Source organism: Phoenix dactylifera, chromosome 9, assembly GCF_009389715.1.
Source record: "Phoenix dactylifera cultivar Barhee BC4 chromosome 9, palm_55x_up_171113_PBpolish2nd_filt_p, whole genome shotgun sequence".
NCBI lineage: Eukaryota > Viridiplantae > Streptophyta > Magnoliopsida > Arecales > Arecaceae > Phoenix > Phoenix dactylifera.
The window spans coordinates 12174677-12186839 of record NC_052400.1 but is presented as its reverse complement, the minus strand read 5'-3'; the positions used below and the strand labels follow the sequence as shown (position 1 = coordinate 12186839).

Sequence of the window (12163 nt, the reverse complement as noted above, 5' to 3'; positions counted from 1 at the left end):
ATATTATCTTTATACCTGTTACCTAGAGCTGATCAAACGCCGGGCCGAGATGAGATCTCCGGTATAAATTAGGACTGATGTTTATGCCCAGGCCAGGCAAGCCCAGCCCGGACATTGGGCCTCTATTTTTTGTCCAAGCCCCATCCACTCTTGAAAGGTCATTACCAGACCCGCCCAACAAACCTGATATTGATATTTATTAACATACAGTATAAGATTTTATTATTATAATATCTAATTAGTTAATATAATTAACATATAATATACATATTAAATATATATATTTTTCTCGGGTTGGGCCAATTTTTATTTTTTTCAGGCGTGACCCGATTCTCAAATTGGGCTTTTTTTTTTTTAATTTTTTTGCCCAGGGCTGTCCCTTGTGCCTATTTTTAGTGTCCAAGCTTGCAGACTTTTGGGCTAGGCTCGGCGAGCAGGCCGGGCTGTCAGGCTTGTGATCAGCTCTACTGCTATCTCTTGATGCGGGATGGACCTAAATAAACACTTATGCCATATAGGATGAAATGCATGAAATAGAATAAAAAATCCCAACAAGCATGACCTAATATCTGCAATATTCTGTAAGATAACAAGGAAACCTAATATGATGCAATCATGGTTGTCGGCTCAGATTAGCATATGAAAAAACCAACTATGAACACTCTTGGGGGCTGTTTGGTTGCCCGCAAACCAATTTACATGTAAAAGGATTCGCAGTTGCACATAGAAATGCTGCAAACTATTTGTATTTGCAAATTTGTTTCTATTTGATTACCTGTGACTATAATTACAAATGCATTTCTTGTTGTTTGGTCATATGTTTGATATCGGATCACTTGAACAAGAGGTGTAAGAGGATGACAGGCAGTTGGCCATGGTGGAGGAAGACGATGGTGGAAGGAAAGATGTTTGGGGGGGGGGGGAGGCAGAAGACGAGGAAAGAGGTAATTGACAATGGAGGGGGAAGAGGATGGTGGTGGGTGATGGTGGTGGATTGTGGAGAAAGGCAGTGGGAGAGAGGGTGGAGAGAGAGAGAGAGAGAGGATGAAGGTGGGCAACTTGTGGTGGTGGAGGAAGGCAGCAGCAGACAGAAGAGGACAACATTGGGCAGCTGGAGGTGCTGAACTGAGTGTGAGATAGAGCGAGATGTGGCTAGTAATGGATGGGGGAGAAGATGGTGGTGCATGGTGATGGAAGGAGGTAAGGAAGAGAGAGGGGTGGAAGGGGATGGGAGGTTGCCAAAGGAGGCGGCGGCTTGCTAAAAGGTTTGCTGCATGGAAAGGGAGCTTTCTGAAGGGGTTGTTGGATGTGGATGGGGCATGCAGCCTCAGGCATCGAGGGAAGGGGGTTTTATCTCGATTGAGTGGGGTCGAAAAGGTTTCCCACCTTAGAAAAAGAAGAAAAAAGTTGACTGCGGTATGTTGTCGATTATGCCCTTCCTTTGAATTCCTCCTTCAAACATGTGACCAAATTTTCTCCTGAATCATAAATATGGTTGCTGAGCTGTCAAGCGATTGGTTGAAACATGGAAGCCTTAGATGATCTCAAACTCCTCAAGTGGTCTAGGGAAGACACGGTATTGGATCAAGTTGTATTTTTAGTGCTTAGGACAGGTTGCTGGGGTTTGTTTCAAATCATGACAAGAGGTATTAAAACTTTGGCTTCAGGTCTGAGAAATGATTAGATGGCTAGATGGCTAGGGTTATGAATTTGCTGTTTGAGGGATCAGCAGGGTTCAGGTTTAAATAGTGGAAATGGCAGAGATCTAAGGGAATGAAATGGCGAATAGGGTGGTGAAGAGGCATCAGGGTTAGGTAATAAAACAATTGAAGGGGTCGTTGACTTTAGGGCTAATGGTATGCTGGTTAGGAATTGAAAGGGAGTACTTCCTTAAGAAGGGCACTAGAAAAAAATTGGTGGCCAAATTGTCCTGCATCTGGATGGACTGGTTATGGGCATGATCTAATGAATTTAAGGGCCAGCTTCTATGTTTCAAACAGCAACAACAGCTGGCTGCAAAGATGCATGAAGCAGGGTTGTTTGATGGCCATATGAGGATTGATCTTATGCAGTTGATGAAGGTGGAGGAAAAGGCATACAGAAGAAAGGATGAGAAGAAGATAGAAAGGTGAAAGGAGACAGGAGGGTGAGTGGAAGAAGACATTCAGATTCACTTTGAAGGTGGCCTCTCAGCATGCCGGCACCTTGTTCAAAGGTCAAAAGCAGAAGGCTCAAGAACAACTTAAAATTCATCGACGTACTTGTAAAACACGAAAGGCGTTGCTACATAAAGTAGGGAAAAGGTTCATTTCTCAAAATCCCTTCCTGGCTGAAACCTGACCATATGACATTTTGATGTCTTAAATTAAGTCCCTGGACCATCAATAGAGTAACATAAAGAGCTCTAGAAGGAAATAAAATAACTGAAACTCTAATGGCTAAGTTCACATTAAAGACTTAAGCTAAAGTGACCCTTGGCCTCTCTATCACAAGGTCAAAAGCTCGCCATTTAATTTCACCTCTAATATTCTTGAAAGGTGTGACAGACAATCTCCATCAACTCTTCGTGACTTGGAAATATTTATCCAGTGAAATGGAACCTATAGTAGTACATCATGTACAGTTTGGTCGAGTCTTTTTAGCTCCTCTCTGATCAACAAACATTCTAGAAAAGACCAACCCTACCAATTGACCAAAAACTTCAAGTGTATTTCTAGATGTGTGGAGATAGTCTGCAATCTAGGGTGTCTCCAATTGGTTTCCTTTATAACAATAGTATGGTAATATATATAGGTGTATTTCTGTATGTGTGGAGATGGTCTGCAATCTAGGGTGTCTCCAGTTGGTGTCCTTTATGAAAATAATTTAGTAATATATACATAGGGTAGGTATGGATGGGAGTGATGGTATAATGCTGGATGGGATGCACAAGGATGGGTTGAAAAATCAGGGTGTAGATACCCACCCATTCCAGGGATCAGTTGAGGCTTTTTTTTGCTTGCTTTTAAATCTTGCATGCCAAATACATTGCTAAGTACCAAGGTCTGCGATACCGGTTCGTATCGGTATCGTCTTGAACCGGTACCAGATCAGCATGGAATCCGGTACCAGGAGCTTATCGTTGGAGAATCGGTACGGAACCTGTACGGGCCGGTACGTGACTGGTACTGGCTGGTACGGGACCGGTATGTGGAACTCAAAAACTAGGCCATTTAACGGGACTGGTACGGAGTCAGTACGGACCAGTACCGTACCGGTACCGACGCAAAAAATGCCACTTTTTAAAAAGCATGTCATTATAACAACAATTGAATCCCATTACAAAATCCATGCTGAAGTCTTGCTACAGGGTTTGCGGCACTGGTAGTGAGTCCCATGTCATGCCTCCTTTCCTCTAATTTGCTATGCTAAACTGCAAAGAATATATGCCACAACCCTCTTGAGGCTAGCCCAATAGTAACTGTCCTCAAACAAGGCAATGGTTATCACATCCAAAATGGCATTCTGTACCCCAGCATGTAACTCCTCGACGAGATAATCTCTTGATGTTTAACAACAAATGCTTAGGCGACCTCTTAAAAGTTCGCCATCTATGCCGATGTCCATGTGTTCCCATCAAAGAGGTGTAGATTTTGTAAATCCAGACAGCATTGCACTCGTTATTTTTCATTCATATTCGATAAGTGCAATGTTTCTCATGCAAAATGTCCATTACTCTGCTTAATGTATTGGCTGCATTATTCTTGGCACTAGAACAATGTTCAGGATTGGAAGTGTATTAATGAATTAACCACTAAGGTAGTCATGCTTGCTGATGTTTCATCTCATACATTATGTTACTCGTGTAGGAGAGTATGTTGCTAGTGGAAGTGATGATGGTAGGTGGTTTATTTGGGAGAAGAGAACAGGAAGGCTAATTAAAATGCTTGCTGGTGATGAACATGGTAATAACTTCCTTTCTGTTTTAGTTGTATTTTTTTAAAAAAATCCTATCTCTTTCATGACTTGTTTTGCATCGTTTCTAGTTGTGAACTGTGTACAGTGCCATCCATTTGATTGTGCTATTGCAACTAGTGGAATTGATGACACAATTAAGGTAAGTATGATAAACTGGAATCTGCAATGGGTACTTTTGGCTGGAGATTCTAACAGTAGATATTTGCAGATGTGGACACCGCATGCAGAAGTTCCATCAATGGTTGCAGGAGGAACAGCAGAACCAGAGACTGCTGATGTGTTGAGTGCTATAGAAAACAATCAGCGCAAATTGTGCCGCAACCGTGAAGCTATGCTGTAAGATTATCATGACTGCTGCTCCAATACAAAATCCACACTTTTGACGTATTTTTGTAAGAGCTTGTTTGGCTTGATTATAAAGGTGTTTTTGGGACTTTATGAGGGGCAAAAAGTCCTTTTTAGTGGAAAAAATTGTTGTTGGCTAAGTAATTTCTTATTTCTAAGAGGGCATCATTAAAAAGTAGAGATTTTTATATTACTTTTAGGAGACATTAGGATTTGTGGCTTGCCTTAGCAGGAGCTTTTTGGTGCACATCTCTTGCCACAAGCTCGTTTCTTGCAAATGTCTTAGCCATAGAATGTCTACATCTGGTTCAGAATATTCAAAAGCAACTTATTTAATGTGAAAAGTTAGAAAGTTATTACCTACTTAATTTTACAAAGCAAATGTTTTCTTTCATAAAGACTCTAATTAAGAAAAGTGTTTGTCACTACAGTTGAGCAAATACATTATATGAGCACATGCTCTTTCTACAAAAACACTTTTCTAGATGTGTTTTTTAGAATCTAGAGGTTCTTTTTAGAAAACACTCACTCTTCAAGTGAGATCAATGCAGTGATTTTCCTTCTTATACTTGTCCGATTGGAATTATGGTGTATTTTTTCTCTAGGGTGACCATATTTGGATAGTTACAATGACATTATATAGGATATTTAAATTCCAACGGTGGGATGATAAGGCATCTAAGTCATCTTGTTGCACATCAACCGAAACAACAATCTTAATACCGTGGTCCTCCATACTGTATTGAACCGGGTGGTACGAGGCATACCGTACTGGTACCGGTATATGGTATGGGTGGCGTACCGACACTTAGTACACCAAATTGGCTCTCGTATTGGGTGTACTGACAGTGATAGGGTGGCTCCAGTACGGGGCCTGGTACCGAGACGGCGTACCTTGCTCAATAGTTATATTATTTTGATGCTGGCAACTAGCATGTTAGAAAATTTGGCATGATTTCCTTCCTTTCTTGTTAGAATTTTGGCTATTTTTTTGTGGCAAAAAAGAGGGGAAGGAGGGTAGTTACCTTCCTAGAATCAGCTCTAGGCTTCTCCTATGTTGATTTGCACTTTGGGTGGTAGGATATGAAGAAATGGGAGCACTCGCTTGCTCCCCTCACTCATCTCTTTTTATCATTCTAAACACAGCAAACAAAGAGAAAAAGGGTCCTTCACTTGGTGCCAACCAATATTGGGTGGAATTGGCAGCTAGCAATCAGCACCACTCAATACCAGTTGATACTGACTAGTATGAACTGGGTCAGCCTGGTATGCCCTGGAACAAGGCACTGACACCCAGTTTAGTACTGATTTTTTACCAGATTGGTACTATATGAGCTGTACATTCAGTTTGTCCAGTACCCGAATCTTTAATCTTAACGCTCATTTTATTTAGCTTAAAACTTCTTCACTCAGAGCTATTATATCTTGGGGCTTAGTGCTATCATTTTAGAAGACTAAAACAACTATAGCTTTCAAATTTCTTTGTTAAGCAAGGTGATATGTTGATTCTTGCTATTTTTGTAGATAGGAGGCCCCAAAAAAGAGAAATCATAACCAAATAGGAAATATCTGAATCAGTGTTTTAAGTACCCTTCTAATTGGGTAGTACGATATGCACCAAACTGAGCTGATAGGTATTGGTGCATACCATCCCAGAAGGGTATTGGCACTGGTACGGGGCCAGTTATGCCTGCATACTGACACATGATACCATTTTTTTTGCCGGATACAAAAGTGTACCATGTCTCAATCGGGGTGTGCCCAACCATACTAAAGCATACTGTACCATACAGATAAGGCATCAATATGGAGCCCAATATTGTGATTTAAGAATTAGTTTTGAGCCCAACACTGTGAATTAAGAATATAATTCTGAACACCATTGTCTTTGGCTACAATTGTCAAGCTGAATGTTCCAATTTCTTAATCTCCTTCAACTGTAATCCACCCCGAATTATGGATGCATAGACATCTGGTTTTATGAGGTACAATTGGATTTATTTTTTTTGCTACAGAACTGGTATGGAGCTTTTGGTCCATGTCATATTACATTGTTTGATTTTACAATTCCAGGATGTGACCAGCACATTAAAGGGATTTGTGTTGATTTGAACCATATCAGTAAGCTTCAACTAGAAGGATACTAGTTTACAAGGGCCAGTAAGATGGTCAGACCAACCCAAAGTTTACTATTTCACTTGTGAGCTTGTTTAGTTCTTATTCCCCTCTTGAACCTTCTCATCTCCTTGAGTGTGTCATCTTTGTTGTTGTTTATCTGATATAGCTCTAGTCCATCACAACTTATTTTTAGATTTTTTTTTAATGAATTATAGTGGCTATTGTTTTAGTTATTTATCATTTATTGGAATGCATCTTTATTATGACCTAAAATGATAGATATGCATAGATAGGTCAGAGATCTTACTTTGTTCAAAACATGTCTACGCATCACTGTAAAGGAATCACAAGTAGCAATGAAAATTTATTTTATCTGAAAACTTCTTCTGTTAGTGGCTTGTATTACTGTGTTGTTGCTTGTCATTTGTCAATACAGTACATGTTAGAACAGTATACGATGATGGTATCTAAACTTTCTAGTACAAATACAAGCCATGAATTCAGGGACTATTGATCCTGCGGACCTTTGGGATTTGCCAGAGGCATCAGAACAGTGACCTCTAAACTGTAGGTGAAGAATAGACTGCATTTGAATCGTTGAACAAGAAATCCATTATTCACATAAATTTGAAGGGTCATTGACTAGCAGTTACAAAAGGAATGGGTTTATTGGGTAATTTTAGAATTTCTGATTGCTTTTTACCTAAAGATTTGGTGTGCCACAACATTTTAGTGCCCGTGTTACGAGAATTTTGTCGATCCAAATGGCAAAAGTTTGTTGAATCTTAACTCTTGTGATCATCATGCTAGTTGCAGCTACTACTTAGGTTGCAGAAATTTCATAAGATGTACTTGCACTTTTAGCGGCCATGAATGTTTGATAGGAGAGTTATGGATTGTTGATTTAAGAGATGATAATAGAAAAGCAAGGTTCGTCGAACCGGTACTAGAGGGGGTATTGGTCAAGAACCAATTCCGCACGGTACTTGTACCGTGCCGTTCCGGGGCATACCGACTTAGGGAGAGCTGGAGAGGGAGTGGGAGAGGGAGAAGTGGGGAGAGAGAGGAAGGGAGGGAAGGAGGGGGCTCGGAAGCCCTTATCGACAAGGGGGTTGCCCCTATTTCGTTATGAAACAGGGGATGCCTTATTTCTTTTGTAAATTTTGAAGTGAAATCAGCAAACTATTTGCCGACTTTCTTTGGAGTGAAGTCAACAAACCATTTGTCAATTTCAATTTGAAATTTACACAAAAAAATTAGGCATCTCTTATTTTGAAATGAAATAGGGGCAATCTCCTGTTGTAGCAAGGGGGAGATGGAGGGGGGAGAGAGAGAGGGCTTGAAAATCCTTGTCTTCTATTTGGGGGGGGGGATTCCGAACGGAATATAAGAGGCGAACCATGTAGGTAACTGATTCGACACGGTTCGGCAAACCTTGCCTGATATGTAAGACTGCTGAAATTGCAAAAATAGCAGTCAGATCGCTGCTATTTTCAAAACAAAATTTATTTCTTAAGTTGAATCAGTCTTAGAGCTGGTGGAACAAGTAAACTACTTGATAAAGAGGAAAAGTTAAAGGAAACTCAATTCAGGTCAAGCAGATGCTGCTCAAATGAGTTTTATAGCGAAATACTAAGAAGCGCATCACCAAAGTAGTGCTTCTCATGAATGCAAATCATTAATGGAGGGGAAGAACTTTTAGCTTTTATTTATTTTTTCATGTGCCCATATGAACATGGCCTTTTCTTTTGTTGAACATGTTACTTCAACATAAATTCGTTCTACAACATTCCAAGGGGACTCCTGACTCGTACCTTTCTATAGGAGAGCCTACTCCTAGAAATAATAGAGAACATAAAACAGGGTACCAGGAGAGGACTGGCTTGTGATTAGGTTTCTCTTTTAGCTGCCTGCTTTGTGTTAGCCCTCATTGTGCTGGCCTCCTCTTTTGTCCTTATCAGTCATGCAGCAGAAAGCTCAAAGATTGTGTTTGTTCCTTTTTGCGGATGTCTTGGTGAATATTTTTTTCTTGAACTATTTTAGATGCTGAAGGAATGATGCTAACCAAGCCACATGTTTCTCCATCTCTCGGACTGAGAGGAACCCATCCTTTGATTCTCTTTCTTTGGAACTCATTAAGTAGCCAACTTCCTTGTAAAGCTCCCCGCTTTTAGCTCTCTCTTCCATCCTTCGTTCTGACCATGCAGAGAAGAGGCCTCTAGATGCCAATCATAAGGGCGGAGCCCATGTAACTGGCCATCCAACAGAAGCCCACTCTTTGTTTTCACTGCTTGTTTGAATGTACTGGCTTAAGGAGTACTGTTTTGGAAGAGATTTTAAATGGAAGGATCATCTATAGAAACAGTGGAAGACTCACCTGATTGATCTTGGTCATCCACAGGTTGTTTTGAAGAAGTTTTGAATCATGCTGAAATCATCAATTGGTTAATGCAAAAACCTTCTATACTTTTTAAATGTTTCTTTAATTATTGCTACATATATAATGACAAGTATAACCATAACCTATTAAGTAGAAGACTATTACAAATATAAAATAGACTCATGATCTAATCTAATGAAAGAAAAGGCAAAGCTGAATCCTCTGTTGAACATTAAGAGATTCCAAGCAGAAATTGACAATCATCTAATAATGTTATGGTTACCAGAGACCTAACATAACAATTACAAAGAAACGTATCACTGAAGAGCATATGTACTTGATTTGGTGAGTTTTGAATGTTTTTTGTGTTTTTCATGTAAAAAAAATATTGTTTAAAATTGGACAAGTAACCTGCCCAGTCATTTGATTCATGTTTCTTCTCTAAAGCAAAAGCTAGCCCATTCAAGTGAAATTTGACTTATCCTTGGAGAATGAGACTTGGCCAAGTCACAAGTTGATTCACCAAGATTTCCAACCAAGTATGCTACAATTAATCCTTGGCTGAACAGAAGTTCTCCATATTCCATGTGTCATGAGAACAGTCCTTCGTAAACAGTCCTCATAGATTATCCTGTATCAAACCAAGCCTCACTATGTCAAGCAAGTAATCTTGGTCAGGATTTTTCAAACTGCTTTGTATATGGTTTAACTTGCTCCATCTATAATCGTTAACCTTTCTTTGTTGCTAAATAATGTGACACAGGCATGTTAATTGATTTATGAACTTCACCATGCATGTAACTGAGAGCAGTTAGACAACATGAGGACCGTGCTTTTAACCAAGGGCTTTTCTGCAATTTGTTAAGATCATCAACTGGATAGTTCTTCTTAAAAATCATTAGGATAATTTTTTTTAATGTCGCAGAGCTTTTGTTTTGCTCATATTATGGTTCCTTGATAATGCCAGAGTTCCATGATCATCCTTTTTCCCCTCGATGGCAATGGCATTCTTTAATCCATGAGAACCAGTAGCCGTTACTATATTTCGTTGTTTATGTAGGGTTTCTGTTGTACTTTTTTCATTTCAATTGTTATTTCTATGAAACTTCTATGCATTGTTCATACATAATTATATCCGGTTAATAATAATTATATCCTATGTAGAAGTATATTGAAGCATCTGAAGTACATCATGCCGCCTGATCACTTGTGCAAAACAAGCCATCGGCGGCATGCATGATTAGATCATGTGCTGTTACTTTGATGATTTCCAAACTATGGCATAGTTCTCTTTCTTGGAGAGTATTTGTCTTGGCTTCTTGGTTATGCCAGAGGTCGATAAACTTCCTAATTCTTCCTTGCTGGCATTAATGTTATTTTTTACTTCGCTGTAGTTTCTGAAGTTTCTCTGGTTAGTCAAGATTCTGCCCTTGGACTTGATAGAGGTTTCTGTTGTATCCTCTTTTTTTCTTGTTTTCTTTTTTCCTTTTTCAATAAAGCGAGCTTAACTTCTTTCTGGTATAAATTTATAGTGAACCTGTTATTGATTAAATCCTATGTAGAATTTGATGTAAAATAAATCCTACCACCTTGACCTTGTCCTGACTCCCAACTCTCATACTTTCTGAAATATAATTTTGTTACTGACTGGTTATATTCCTTTTTAAATGTAAGCGGACATAAATCTGTATGGATTGGCTATTTATTTTAAAGATGTCAGGGTGTCATCATGTGGACTGAGTTTATAAATAAACTCTGCCCCACCCTATACTTCTCCATTAATCCCTTTTAATTTTGTGGCTGGATCTGTATGTGTGCAGCAAGGTTTCCTGAATTGTTACCGGGTGTTGTACCAGGCAGGAACAGGTTGCTATGGTACCATACTGTACCATATTGACAGGTGCCAGTCGATGATAAATGAGAGTAGAAAGGCATGGAGATGGTCTTTCGCCTCTGTTTTAGTCTATGATAGGCCTGGGAGTGGCCGGAACTGATTCAAATTCGGATTTGTTCCTGGCTTATTCCAAACTAAAACCAAGTACCGTTCCGGTTCTGCACCTGTTTGGTTTGGCATGCCCCAAACCTGATGGTTCATGAGAGTTTTGCCTTCGTTGGTGCACAGAATACTTGGTTCATATAATTCCTCTCTTCAGATAATTCCATATCGGAATATTCCTTTAAGTAATAAGGTCATATATTGTGCAGGTCTTTCGAATTCTTGGAGCGATTTAGGATGCATGAGTTTGCTGAAGGAACTTTACATCCTTTTGAGTGTGCCCAGAGCTAATATGTTATGTCTGCTCAACGCACAGGTATCCCTCTTTTCTTTTTTTCTTCTTTTTGAAGAGATATTACCTTGAACATACTTCAACTCGGGTGACATCCAGATGACATATTGTCTCTTAGATGTTACGCTAGTGTTGCCATTACTCAAATGGCAATTCCACTATAATTTCACTATTTTAGGAAAACTACCAACATTTCCTGTTACCTGGGTTCCTGGTTTTTCTTATAGGGCATAGGTGGGCAGTGATGCAATTCCCAGAGGAAAGACCTGATTTATTATCAACAATGATTTTCATTGTCTTTTGCTTATATGGTATTCCTTATTTTTTATCCAAAGCAGGACTTGAACCAAGTTGACTGTTGATAATTGAAGATGTTGGAGAAAGGAAAAAAAGGAACGGAGCAATCTGGCATTTGAGATTGCTGCAGCAGGAGCAAAGCATCCACTCAATATGCTTTTTGCATTTTGACAATATGATAATACAATAAGTGCTAACTGCATGATTATGTTTCCAGAAAATCCCAAGGCTTAGAATTTGGAGTTGTTCATGTACAGTGAGTGTGGAGTTCTTATGTTGTTTATAAACATCTTCATGGTGATTTTGTTGGTTTATTTTTCCATCTGTCGGTATCTTTTCTAAAGTACATGGAAAATTTTTGTTTGTAGACCGTCATTGCTTTCATGATTATCATTTTAATGTTCCAACCGCTCAAACCTTTGTACAGCAGTGTAAAAGAATAGTACATTCATTAAGACAAAGCGATGGTGCATGAAACGTGTCGTAGGATTGTGTTGTACAAATGAATCAATGAAATTGAAATAGTTGAAGAACAATGGGTGAAAGCCCATTTTTTGATGAATGATGTGTGCAAGGCAGTTTCATTCTCCTCTCTCTTTCTGGATGCCTTATATTTCACCGCACACAATCACTGAGCATATCTTCTGCTAGCTGGTGGCGAACGAGATCGGGGGGGGCTTAATCCAGTCAAGACGTACCATGTGAATCTTTCGTCCTTTACCTCGATGCCGGATATCTGGGTGATCGGGCAGTATCGATCCATCGGCTCGACCAGCAG

At 39.5% G+C, this 12163-nt stretch overlaps 1 protein-coding gene across 4 annotated transcripts in view; it reads left to right on the top strand.

The window, feature by feature from the left end:
• LOC103701791 (WD and tetratricopeptide repeats protein 1-like) overlaps nt 1–11947 on the top strand; it is a 35457-nt gene extending 23510 nt beyond the window's left edge. The window contains exons 16-21 of one of the 4 annotated variants that reach the window (XR_003384644.2): nt 3849–3944; nt 4026–4096; nt 4166–4293; nt 6376–6502; nt 11006–11112; nt 11427–11947. Coding sequence is in view for 2 of the 4 variants with exons in the window: in XM_008783963.4 (XP_008782185.2) it covers nt 3849–3944; nt 4026–4096; nt 4166–4293; nt 11006–11087 (377 nt within the window). In the remaining 2 variants the exon portion in view is untranslated. Of the gene's footprint in view, nt 1–3848; nt 3945–4025; nt 4097–4165; nt 4294–6375; nt 6503–10620; nt 10732–11005; nt 11113–11423 lie in introns of those variants that run through there. The other 3 variants (XR_003384643.2, XM_008783963.4, XM_008783964.4) reach the window with 3 other exon arrangements.
• Nucleotides 11948–12163: the final 216 nt, after the last annotated feature.